We start from the raw sequence: 13963 nt of genomic DNA, 5'->3' as shown, positions 1-13963 counted from the left end.
TGGTATAGCAATGTTGATTATTAAATGATTAATTTTGATCAGATCCTAATTGGCACGCCACACGTGAATATTTTCTTATCTCTATCTTCTTTAGTTTCGGTATCTCCTAATCCTTCCTCCCCGAATCCCAGTAGAATTTTTCCCCTCACAAGACACCATCTCCAAAACTCAAGCTTTGGTGTACTCCATTTTGTAAATTGTTGTGTATCTTAGATTATCACCATAGTTCTTCACAACCCATTTTTCCTATTCATTCTCATCCTTGTCTCGTACACAACTCATGTTAGTTGAGTTGGAGAATTTCATTAAAGTTCTTGAATGTGATATAGTTTCAACAGAATTTCAAAAAATTCTCGAAATTTCACCACACTTCTAGATTACTGAAATAAAATAAATTCTCTCACTTGAATGACTAAAATGCCATTCAATTATAATTGATATTATTGAAATATCAAGTCAAGTTATAATTTTTTATAAATAATATTAGCAAAATAATAAATCAAGTTATAAGTTTTATAAGTAAAATTAATATTAATAGAATAAACGTAACTTCTTATTATTTTTATAATATTACTTATAAAAATTATAACTTGACTTGTTATTATAACAATGTTACTTGTAAAAGTTATCACTTGCATTGCTATTTTACTAATGTTACTTTAAAAATGGTATACAGGAAAAGTAAGCGCACGCAATGGAGTAGGCATCATTATGGATAAGGAGTGGAAGAAGAACGTTGTAGAAGTTAGCAGAATTGGAGACAGAATTATTTCCTTAAAAATGAAATTGGACGTGAGACTGTTAATATTGTTAGCGCTTATGTGCCGCAAGTAGGGACAGAAGCCAGTTTTAAGGAATTATTTTGGGAGGATCTGAAGGGGTTGATTCAACACATACCACGGAGTGAAAAGATTTTTATTGGAGGAGACTTTAATGGGCATGTCGGGAGGGAGGCTGGTCAGTATGCGAGGGTGCATGGTGGTTTTAGTTTTAGAGAGCTAAACAATGAAGGACAAACTCTTCTTGTTTTCTCATTGGCATATGATTTTAAGATTGCCAACACTTGTTTCAAGAAGAGAGATGAGCATCTCATCACTTACAAAAGTGGAGCCTCAAGGTCACAGATTGATTTTCTTTTAGTTAGGAACATAGATAGAAGACTTTGTAAAAATTGTAAGGTGATCCTCGGAGATGCTATAACGACACAACATAAGGTCCTAGTCCTTGATGTGTGTATTATGAGTAAAATCAAAAACGTCGATAAGTAGTAGCACTAAGGATTAGGTGGTGGCAATTAAAAGGTGAGAAGTAAGATATTTTCAAATAAAATCTTTTGGACAAAGGAATTTGAGAATCTCAGGAAAGTGCTAACATCATATGGGAGGATATGGCTAAAAAGATACGGGAGGTTGCAAAAGTAGTTTTGGGAGAATCAAAAGGTTCTGGTTTGAGAGATAAAGAGTCTTGGTGGTGGAATAATAGTATATAGGAAAATTAAGTATAAGAAGAAATGTTTTAAAGCCATACATTTATGTAACAATGATGAAAATTAAGAGATGTACTATATGGCTAAGAAGGAAACTAAGAGAGCTGTGGGTGAAGCTCGTTCTAAAGCTTTTGAAGAATTTTATAAGAGCTTTGAGACGAAGGAAGGAGAACGAAACATTTATAAGATTACAAAGAGTAGGGAAAGAAAATTAAGAGATCTATAACAGATAAGGTGTATTAAGGATGAAGAGGGAAGAATTTTAATTACAGATGATGAAATTAAAAATAGATGGGAGACTTACTTTTTCAAACTTTTCAATGATGGAGAGGGTTCATCTAGTAACTTGGAGAATTTAGTAACTAGTGAAGGAGAACAAAATTTATCATTCTATCAAATAATACGTGATAAGGAGGTAAAGGAAGCTCTTAAGAAAATGGCAAATGGTAGAGCCAACGGACCTGATTGTATATCTATCGAAGCATGGAAATGTTTAGGTGAAAAAGAGGTGAGATGGTTAACTAAGTTATTTAATGTGATTTTACGGTCCAAGAAAATGCTTGATGAGTGGAGAAGAAGTACATTAATTCCTATTTATAAAAATAAAGGAGATATTCAGAATTGTATTAACTATAGAGGGATTAAACTCATGAGCTACATAATGAAATTGTGGGAGAAAGTAATTGAGCACAGGTTGAGATTAGAGACAAGTATTTCTGAGAATCAGTTTGGTTTATGCCAGGTAGATCAACTACAGAGACGATTTATCTACTAAGGGGATTAATGAAAAAGTATTGTTGTAAAGATAAAGATTTACACATGGTTTTTATTGATTTAGAAAAAGCTTATGACCGTATACTAAGAGAAGTGCTTTGAAAAGCGTTGGAAAAAAAAGGAGTACGAATTGCTTATATTAAAGCCATACAAGATATGTATGAGGGGGTAAAAATTAGTATAAGAATGCCTAGTGGTCAAACAAAGAATTTTTCTATAAAGATTAGACTACATCAGGGATCATCTCTAAGTCCTTATCTGTTCAACTTGATCCTAAATGTTTTGACAGAACATATTCAAGGAAAAATTCCCAAATGTATGCTCTCCGCGAATGATATAGTTCTTATAGCAGAGACAAGAGAAGAGGTTAATTGCAAACTTGAGTTATGAAGGAGGACATTGGAGTCAAGAGGTTTCCGTTTGAGTAGAAGTAAGACAGAATATTTATATTGTAAATTTGGTAAAAGATTATTCGACAATAATTTGAAAGTGAAATTGAGAGATCAAATTATACCTTAAGTGAAAAAGTTTAGATATTTGGGAGCCATTATTCAAAATGATGGCGAAATTAGTGGAGATATTTTACATAGGATTCAAGCTGCGTGGTTTAATTGGAGAAAAGCTAAAGAAGTTATTTGCGACCGTAAGGTGCCTAATAAACTTAAAGGAAAGTTTTATCGCACTGCTATCAAATCGGTAATATTATATAATAGTGAATGCTGGGCTCTAACGGGACAGCAAGAGCATAAAGTTGGAGTAGCAGAGATGAGAATATTACGATGGATGTGCAGATATATACGTAAAGATAAAATTCAAAATGAGCACGTACGTGAAAAAGTGAGAGCAGCACCTATTGAGGAAAAAATGGTAGAAAATCGGTTGAGATAGTTTAGACATGTACAAAGAAGACTAAGGAAAAGCACTAGTGAGAAGAGTGGAACATATAACTTTGAGTCCAATTAAAAGGGGTAGAGAAAGGCCTAAGAGAACACTGTTGGAAGTTGTTGAACGCGATTTCTTAATTAATAATATTCCTAAAAGCTTGATAAATGATAGAGCACAATGACGTCTTGTAATCCATGTAGCCGACCCCACTTAGTGGGATAAAGGCTTGTTATTGTTGTACTTTAAAAATGGTAACTTGACTTTTTATTTAAATTATATTACTTGTAAAAATTATAATTTAACTTGTTATTATAATAACATTATTTGTAAAAACCATAATTTGACTTATTATTCTAGTAATATACTCATAAAAAACCATAACATGACTTGTTATTTAAGTAATATTAATTATAATTTAAGGGTATTTTGGTAATTCAAACAAGATAATTTATTTAATTTTAGTGTTTTAAGCCTGTAGTGAAATTTCAAAATTTTTTGGGGCTCAAATGAGATTATATCACATCCAAGAAATTTTAATAAAATTCCCCCACATTAGTGCCTTCGTCTTTGAGTGTGTTTGTATTTTAGTTGGGTATAATTGGTTATAAAAAAATTAATTAATATGATTAATTTGGAATATAATTAATTATATTATGTGGTATATAACTAGTTTATAAAATTAATTAATAAGATTGATTTTAATCAAAATTAAAAAGCAAAATTAAAAATAAAGTAAAATTATGGTTTGTAAAAATATATCTAAACACCCATGTTATATGTTAAAATTAATTATGAATTCAAAATCATGTTTAAAAAAATAATCTAAACATCCATTATGCATGCCAAAATAAATTATGAACTCGAACCATAGTTTTCTTAAAAATATCCAAAGACCCCCATATATGCCAAAACCAATTATAAATTTAAAATCATAGTTATCTCATAAGTTACTATTATTACTTTTTAATTCAATTTTTCAACCATACATTTCTAAAAATTTATGCAAAAATCATATAAATTATTTTACAAATTATATTTTTTGGTTCAAAATTGATTTTAACATAATAAGAGGCGTTCAGATATTTTTAAGAAAATTATAATTTTAGATTTATAATTAATTTTAGCATGTAATAGGTATTTGAATATTTTAAGAAAATATAATTTTAAATATATAATAATTTTAACATATAATACACTCTCTCCGTTTAAAAATATAAGACATTTTTATGGAGTTAGATGTTAAAAAATGTAAGGTATTTTTAGTCATTTAAGATGAATTATTATTTTTTTTAAAAGTACCCTTATTGATAATAATTTTATATTTATTATAAAATTTTTAATAGAAGTAAATATAAAAAAATGATTAATTTAAAAGTAAGTAATAATTTTATTAAAATGAGATTTAATTAAAAATATTTTATATTTTTGAGTGAAGAGAGCAAGGGTTTTGATAATTTTTGCCAAAGTATAGTTTTTGTACATTGATTTTGAACATAAATCAATAACTCAGGCTTTGGTCCTTCTCCGGGTCTTGTCTTTGAAAATATCTACCATGCTGAGATTGGGGGTTCCTTTTTTTTTGTGTGCCAATGAGGTTGGGCTTTTAGTTCCACGTAATTTATGATAGTAAACGGTAGTATTCTGCATAAATAAAATTGAAACAAAAATGACTATGTAGAGCCAACTTACTTTTTCCTACTCTTGTAATCTTATTTATAAAATAAAAAAAAATATTTATAAAATATTGTAATAATTATTATGTTTATTTTTATTATTTTATTCTTATTACATGTAAAATTTTTTATTAAATATTAAAATATTTTATTTTAGAATAGATATATTTAATAAGATAAAGTTACAAATTTATTAAATTTTTAAATAAAGTTAATAAGATATAATTTTTTTTAATTTTGTTAAAAATATTAAAAATTATTTATAAATAACAATATTTATTAATTTATTAATAAGCATAATGCGCGTAACTTCTCATATCTTTATCCGTTTCAGACTTTCGGTGACTAGGATGTTCGGAAAGTGAGCACGTGTTCACGTGGCTGGTCAATATATACTGTATCAGAGACTAAGAAGGCTCACATGCTTCGCACCATACCGTAATCCCCCCTTGAGATTCTCACTGTCTCTGCAATTCAACGCAAATCCCTGCCCCACTCTTGTCTTTTCAGCCCGCTGATTCCGCGGCGCACGTCGTTTCAGTCGCATGCCCCACAATATAACATTCCGATTCTGTCTTTTTCATTGGAGCCGATAATTCGAACCGGTCTTATTCAGTCAGGCTCAATCTGAGCTGCATTTATTCAAATTACACTTAAAGAATCTTATTTTTTTTTTTAAAAACTCATATAATCAATCTCAACTCTAATGTCTTCGGGCTTCAAATTTATTCAGGTCAGATTGAATATTCAAAACTTTTTTAAAATATTTTTTATTTTTTAATCAATTTTAATTTTTAAATAATTTTATTAAACATAACATATTATTTTAAATTGAAAGGAATAAAAAAATAATAATTTATTAACTTTGTAGTTAAGTATTTAAGTAGTTCTGTTATTGTTTTGTTGTATTATGTGTAATTTATTCATGAATGTTTCCTTTACTTTTAAATTAATGTCTTATTTATTTAAATATTGCCCTTATCATGATTATATAAAAATACTTATTTATTTTAATTAAATCATATTATTTTAATTATGATTAAATTAATCTCAATTTAACTATGATTGAACCACTAATTTAAAATTATTATCCTGATTAGTTCAAAATTTTCAATAACTATTAGATAAACTGTACTTTTCATTTTAAGAATATGAGAAACATAATCATTCATTATATTATATAAAACAAAATTATTTAATTATGGGTAAAATACTATTTTTTTAAATTTTTTCTTTAACCTTTTATATAGTTTAAATCCTATATACAAATGGTATTTACTTTAATTTATTCTTAATTTTTAACTAAATCTGACGTGGATGATAATTAAATAATTATTTAAAAATATTATTTTATTTATTATGTTTGTTTAGTAGTAGAGTCGGGAATTCATACATGTTCAAATTTCATTTTTAAAATTATTTTTAACTTAAAATTAATTATCTTATTTTATAAAAATATAAAATATAATTTTTTGGATTAAAAAAATGGTGTATACGACTCAATTGTTTTTAAAAATTGAGTTTTAAAATATAAAAATTAACATTAAAATATATTTTAATTATTATTTTGAGATATTTTATTTAATTAAAAATAATAAAAATAGAAAAATATAAATATTTTTTTTAAAAAAACTATAGTAATACACTTAAATACATGATATTTTAAAATAAAATGATATAAAACTTAAAAAATAATTAATATTTATTATATTATATATATTTTTAAAAATTTATTTTTTATTAGGGTCAAGCCCGAACTCAATCGGGCTTACTCGGGCTACTTGAATAGACCCGAACAATAAAAATTATTATTTTATTGGGCTTGAATTTAAATTTTTTGAACGAATTTGGATTGGCTTGGCTCAAATTACCGGCTATACTTTGCATTATGTGAAAATCCAACTCTACCCTCGTTTTCATTATTCTCCTCGTCATCACCAATTTGTCTTCTTCCTTTGAAATTTCCTCGCTTTTAAATCCTATCGTTTTCACCGTGTCGTGATTACGTTCTGCATCTCTCTCTCTAACTCACTGAGTTACGTTCCGTTGGACTCAGCTAATCATGAGGCGTTTCAGGCGATTCGAGGTCATTGAAGAGCCATGCTTCTTCAGAGAAACCTCGATTGTTTGTCCAAGAACCCTCACTTTCCCCTTGTTCATTGAAGAAGATCTTGATGTTAGCTGCGCTCTTGATCTCTTCAATTTTAACCGTTTCACGCTTCCGAGCCCCTTCGATTTCGACGTAAACGATGTCGTAACTCATCTGGTGCGCATTGATCGGACGCCGTTGTTTAAGCGAGTTCAGCGAGTGGAGAGGCTGGTGGGAACTGACTTCCACTTGCAGTCTCTGAGCGACCGTGTAGCCGAGTTGGAATCGCGGTTCGATCGGCTGGTTAAGTCGAAGGGGATCGACGGCAGCGAGCGGAAATACACGTGGAAGGCCGAGATCAAGGGTCCGGAAGAGGAAGGGTTTGATAGGAAGTACCAATGGGTAGCAGAAATTGTAGAAGAAGCGAAGAAGAAGGAAGAGGAGAAGGAGAAGAAGAAGAAGACGAAGTGTGGGATTGCGAAGAACTTCAAATGGACCGCTGAGATTAAAGGAAAAGGGGAGGATAGTGGGAGTTCAAGAAAATACAAGTTTGAGGTAGAGTGTGGGGATCATTCAAAAAAGGACAAGAAAGCGAAGGAAAAGAAGAAGGGTGATAAAGATCAGAAGAAAAAGAATGAATTGCGCATTGTGGAGATTGAGGAGCCCCGTGAAGAAGGAGCTGTCATTTTGAGACAGGTATGGTGACTCACATTTTCTCCTGTGATTATGCTTGATTCTGTATTTGTTAGTCTTAAGAACGATGTCGTTTTCACTTTTCATTCCTATGATCTTGATCTGCTTCCCACTTAGATAGGGATTAGGGAGTGGTATGTAGTGCTAAACAGCAAAAATAATTTGGATTATACTTCCGTTTTTCCTATTCCTCTTCTTGGTTAGGATTTGGTCGGGTCAGCAAAATTATGTTAGCGGATAGTTGTTTCAGCACGTGGCATATGTACCGTGTTTACAGCATTGTTGAATTGATTTCTATTCTACCATATTCCGTTTATGTTTGCGTTGCCTGTTACACGTAAATGTCAATTTAATGAACATATATTGTTTTAAGTATATACGAGCAAAGCAAGCTAACGCAGATTTTCTGCAACTATGCAACAGCTACAGAAAGATAAGTCCTATTTAACAGTGGGTCCTATCATATATGATTATATCTAGGGAGAATGACAATTAAATTCGAAAAGCGATGATTTAAAACTTGGACCAAACCAGATGGTCAACCTAAGTTGTTGACGGTCCAGTTTGGATCAAAAATCTTTTTTACGATTGAGTAAGATTGAATTGGAGTTGAGTTGTTATTGAGTCGGAAGCTAGAGTTGAGTTGGGAACTGTAGCAGTTTTTAAAAAACCGGACGATTTTAAATATAATATTAAAAAAGTTTAAAAAATTAGAAAAATTCAAAAATTAAATCATACTGAAAGTCAACTTTATTTTTGGATAATTTACGTGTATAAAATATGATTTGAAATTATTTTTTTATGAAGATGTTGGCAATTATAGATGAAAATACAGATACTGTTCAGTCTACTCATGTACGGTAAGTTATAATTGTCAACCATAGGTTGACAAGTTATAAAATTATGATTTATAATATTATTAATTTACAATCATTTTATGTCATTTTATTAACATACTATAGATTTTTTTTCTTGTATTTATTTAATATATACATTTAACGTTATTTTCATTTAAGTTTTATGTCACCTGTTCGGCCAATGGTTTAACCCAGCTCAACCATGTAAAATGCTGGCGTTTCTGGTTTAATATCCGTTCTGGTTTGACATTCAGTTCAATTTCGAGAACATTGCTGAAAGGATTAAATTAATAATAGTTAGGTCCCAACAAGTATTTTTGAAAGATGAGTTAAAAATATTGATTCAGAATTGTAGATTCTGGCATTGGTTTGAAAGGGCATATGCTATTGATTTTGACCGTTAGGTCTCACATGCAAAGTAAACGTGACCAACCTCGGTATATGCTATTGATTCAATCACATATGGTTTGTCTTTGCATTTATTGTAGGAAATGAAAGTCTACCCATGAAAGCTGGTATTGGTTTCATACCAATCAGTCAGTGTTGAATTTTAGGTATATTGTAAGCCAAAACTGTAATGGAAAAACAGTCAATTGTAGCCTGTCAAGTAGTTTATACTATTTCAGTCTAAGAAAAAGGTATTTTATTGTTTTTGGGGCCGTCTCAATAGTTTAGATCGTCAATCCAAAAATTATTAGTAATGCTTAAGGGTGGGTATATCTGGAGTTCTGGACACGAAATAATGGAGAAGTAAATGCATGGACAGAATTGTTGTTACCTTTTTTCTTTTTTAAGTTTGTTATGATGAGAGAAGAGAATGAGCAAGTTTTAACTAATCTTTCAAAGTCCTTCCATCTAATATATTGATTTCTTTGGACTAAGGGGACTTTGATGGAGAAATTAATTTTTATTTTTCTTTTAATTTTTAGCACTCAGATAAGGCAAATATAAATTATTTATTTCATCTAATCTCTTCCTTTGCACTCTTTTTTTTTTAATCTATTTGTTAATGTAGTTGCCCTCCCCTCTTTACCTTCTAGCTCTCAAATGTGTTTTAAAAAAATCAACTTCACTTCTTGACGACAGAATATAGTTTATCAGAATACCTTTTATTTTAAAGAAATCAGCTCTCAAAATGAAGGTTAAAGATTGTGCTCTGCTTGCAAATTTTAAGAACGTCACTATGCTTGAGATATTTGAAATACTGATTTGATTTAGAAACATTATAGTATATATGTTCTAGATTGTCAATAACAGTAATCATGATCCTCAGAGTTTAAAAGATTGGAAGATAAATTCATCGTGTGTAGCTATGTAGCACGGATACTTCAAAAAAGTAAATGTACCTGTATTCGAAACGTGTCCGATACGATACTTGTAGGATACTTCTGCATACATATCCCATATTCTAACATTTGTGATATGATTTTTTTCAATAATTTTTTAATATATCACTTAAAAGCTTGAAAAAACACTTAATATTTTAGTTAATTACTATAAATATCCTTATATTACTTTAGAAATTCTTGTTTAAAAATCAAAATACCTATACTTATATCATAAAATGTTGAAATATATATTATAAATATCCTCGTATCCGTATCCTAAAATTTTGAAAATTTGCCATATCCTCATATCATGTCGTATCGTATCGGATACTCGTACCCATATCTATGCAACCTAGGTGTGTAGTTGAAGATAAACAAATTAAAATTGCAGAGCAAACAATTGAAGTGAATTTTAATGTTGAAGCTCCTTTAGTTTCTTTTTTTCTAGTTACATGTTATGCCCTGGCTTATAATTATTAGATACACCCTGCTTGATATTATTGAAATAGGAATGACTGACTTAGATAATAGATACATTATATTATATTCTGATGTTTGAACTGATTAGAAACATTATGACATGTTTTGAACTGTGAATGAAGAATTCGTATCCTTGAGCTGAGTTTATGTGGGGCCAGCGTTAGAAGCAGTTTCTGATGTTACTTTCTCTAACTACATGGATGTTACTTTACCGTTTAACCTTTCTTCTCCAGTATAATCCTTAGTAAGTAGACTAAAGATTTGTACAAGCTACTGCTTGAAATTAGGAACATTATATGTAGTATACTGAGTTGTCAAGTGAGGTTTCTTAGGCATTTGCGAAGAGGTTTGGAGCTGTCCAAAACCAGAGGGGCAAGAAGAAGGAGTTATCTGCTCAAGATGCTGCATTGTTGATCCAAATGAGCTTTAGGGCTTATATGATCCGAAGGTCAAAGGCTCTCCGTGCCCTTAGAGAACTTGCTGTTGCAAAATCAAAGTTAAAGGAAATCAGGGCTCAGTTCAATAACTTTGCATACCGACGTCGTTTATGCCGTGATGCGGTGGAGCGCCAAAAGTTCTCTGAGAAAATCATTGTGCTGCTTCTCACTGTCGATGCCATTGAGGTAATGTCATTTCCTCTTTGTTTTAGTCTCTTTATGCTTGCAAAGTCCTTTAGTAGTTTCCATGTTTGCAGATTGTTTTACTTTGGATGGGATTTTCATTTGTGAAGATGTCATAAACTATTGTTGTTTTAGTTTTATATATTACCATTTGTCTTCAATTAAAAACTCCCGTACATTTTCAATGCACCATGACCTTTATTTTTGCTTCCTAGAAAAGTTGAGTTGTATCTGTTCATGCACTGTCATGACAAATGAAAATATAGGTATGGCTAGACTTCTTTACCCGTCTATTATACAAAGTTTGAGAATAAGCTGCACTGTTCATAGTGCATTATCTCTTAAAGATCAATATCAATATCCTCGGTATATCTATAAAAGTTGTAAGAAGTCATATTGTTCACGCGCTGTAAATAGTGTGGCTCATCTAAGGCTTTATGTAAATGCACAAGGCTCGCTATAGCTTAATGTTGTATATGTATGTATTGATCCTTTTTAGGGTTTTGGATAACAGGGGAAATCAGGCTATGTTTGGTGTATTCATTTAAGAGACAGAATACTTTTTTTGCACAAAAATGTGAGACATTGTTTAAACTAACATCTATTGTATAAGCACCCCCAAAGAGATTTAAAAATTTTCTTTATGCAATGTCTACTATAATCTTGTTATATTATTTAAATTATCCTGTATATTTAAAATAAAATAGGGGTGTCAGAGTCATTTTTCATTCACATCCATTCTCCTTCACATTACATACCGGGCATTTTGTGTATCAAGTGGTCGCTAAGATTATGATTGTTGACGCAAAGTCTTGCAGTAGATTTACCATTCTCAATCAAATCTAAAATTTTGGGAAGTGTTTTATTGTATGTTAAAATTCAATTTCTAATTTTATAATTAGACCTTAGTTCAGAGGTAGACAGGTTTCTTCTTCTTCTTCGTTTTTGGGCCAATGGACAGGCTTTGTTCATTGGAAAAAAGAATAATTCAAATTATTACTTATAAATAAATTTACAAAAACGTATAAATAATTTTAGAAACACATCCGGACACACTTTTCTGTTGGTTCACCTCTAATATATCCATACGACTTTTTCAAGATGAGAATTCTATCTGAACATATTTACAGGACGTTTTACAAAGTTATAGGATAGGATCTCATGATGAATGATATTTGGGCACAGTTAATTGTTAATGGAGTATAATAGTGTTGTGTGATCAATATAGGTTACCTAGTGTAATAAAGCTGCTTGTTGTTATTGTTGCTGCTACTATGAGTCTGTGAGTCTACATCTAAAGATTTATTACATATTCAATCATTTGTGAGTATTTCATTAAATATGTCTGTACATGTTCAATCTATAGGGAGTTGACATGATGGTGCGATCTGCAAAGAGGTCAATGGTGGACGAGCTGGAAGCTATGCTTGATGTTGTGGACCCTCAGCCTGCAGGTAGATCTCTGTCCATCAAACGAAGGACCTTCGACATGCCAGACGGCCTCATTCGCAAGGAAATCGAAGAAGGAGTTGCTCATATCGTGCAAATGATTGATGAAGCCGATCAGAGCAGCAGCACTTTTGAAGCTTGCTAAGAGAGCTAAGGGGCAATAAACCAACTCAGCCACAACCGTATGGAACCTAACATGAACTTGTGTTTTATATGGATTAGTGTTGGCGTGCTTCTTAGGAGATGATATTTATATGCTTTTGAACTGGCATGGTGGTTGATTGCTAGATGTATTTTAGTCTTGAAATTTGGAGACTTCTAAACTGAGCTTTCGTCTTATGGTTTTTGTGTTGTTGAACCTTATGTGGAATGAAAGATGTTGGCTTGTTTTGTGGATCATTTTTGAATGGTCCCTTTTGATGTTAAGGGGATTTGTCTTCACTTTGTTGCCATCTCAGTCTTCTGTTTAGAATGTTTCTTCTGCTTGTTCAGGGATTGGGAAACGACGAGACTGATCCGAGCCAAAGTGGTCTAGATACTGGAGATGGCTTATTCCTGAAAAAGTGACTGTTCTTTTGGCGAGTTTCTCATGAGAGGCTTATTTCAAATTCCCTCAAGGTCCTTTTGAGTGTTATAGTTAGTGTTTTGAAAATCAGACCGGACCGGACGGTCAGACCGTTGATTGGTCTGATTTTCGGTTTGGTTTAAAGGAAAAAACTGTTTTAGGAGTTGAGCCGGGTTGAGCCATTTCGAACCGACGGTTGAATCGGAAATCGGATCCAGTTTTCAAAAATCGGACTATTAAAAAAAACCTGTTTTTATTTTTTTATCAAATTTTTTTAAAAAAATGACTAATTTTTTTAATCATTTGATATTATGTTGTATCATGTGGTTTGTTAAGTTATGATAAACTTAAAATATTTAATTTTTTTAAGTTAAATAGCAATTTCATATATATTTCTTATATTTAAATTATTATATACATGTATAATCCACCGTGAACCGCTGACTTTTCCGGTTCAATGTCCGGTCCGGTTCTGAAAACATTGGTTATAGTGAGCAAGATATGCTAGAAATATCTGGAGCGTTTTTATATAACCTAACATGCTTCAAAGTTTGTTTTGTTGGAAATTTGCAGGTGTGGCTTGCTTGGAATGCTCATCATAATTCTGGGGGTAACCAATTCAGTCAATGGCCGTGGGTTAAAATTTTTGGACCAGTTTAATAAGTTCGTGTTGACGTTGATGCCTTGGTGCAGAACGGATGGCAGGCATCTCGTGGAGGTGTGATCAGAAATTCAAAGGGCAAATGGATCAAAGGATTCCAGAAGGAGCAAAGGCCAATGACTGTAGTTTCTGCTGATATACAAAAGAAGTGATTAAAACAGGCTTGGAAGTGTGCAAATCTTTGGGATACCTTGAGGTGAAGTTATTTTCTGATTCCCTTGAAGCCATAAATATTTTTAAGAGGGATGGGGGTTCTGGTAGCAGATCTAGAGATGTCTTGGAACTCACGAGGAACATTATTTTAATTTATTTTGTCAAAATATGATACATGAACTTAAAATTTTATATGTTAGTGTAAGATATAAGTTTTACATTAAAAACACGTGCATAATGTTAGTAGTTT

The 13963-nt window shown here is 31.3% G+C and overlaps 1 protein-coding gene across 1 annotated transcript; it reads left to right on the top strand.

Annotated features, from left to right (window-relative positions):
- The first annotated feature begins 6810 nt into the window (after positions 1–6810).
- LOC129300955 (BAG family molecular chaperone regulator 7-like) lies at positions 6811–12760 on the top strand. Its single transcript, XM_054939555.1, has 3 exons — positions 6811–7603; positions 10598–10888; positions 12252–12760. The coding sequence occupies exons 1-3, from the start codon at positions 6881–6883 to the stop codon at positions 12477–12479; spliced, it is 1242 nt and encodes a 413-aa protein (XP_054795530.1). The 5' UTR covers positions 6811–6880; the 3' UTR covers positions 12480–12760.
- The last annotated feature ends 1203 nt before the right edge of the window (positions 12761–13963 follow it).

Source organism: Prosopis cineraria, unplaced genomic scaffold (genome assembly GCF_029017545.1).
Source record: "Prosopis cineraria cultivar Desert tree isolate PC_DT_omini unplaced genomic scaffold, ASM2901754v1 PC1822, whole genome shotgun sequence".
In the NCBI taxonomy this organism is placed as follows: domain Eukaryota; kingdom Viridiplantae; phylum Streptophyta; class Magnoliopsida; order Fabales; family Fabaceae; genus Prosopis; species Prosopis cineraria.
Note: the sequence above shows the minus strand (reverse complement) of the source record. Positions and strands in the feature narration are given on the sequence as shown.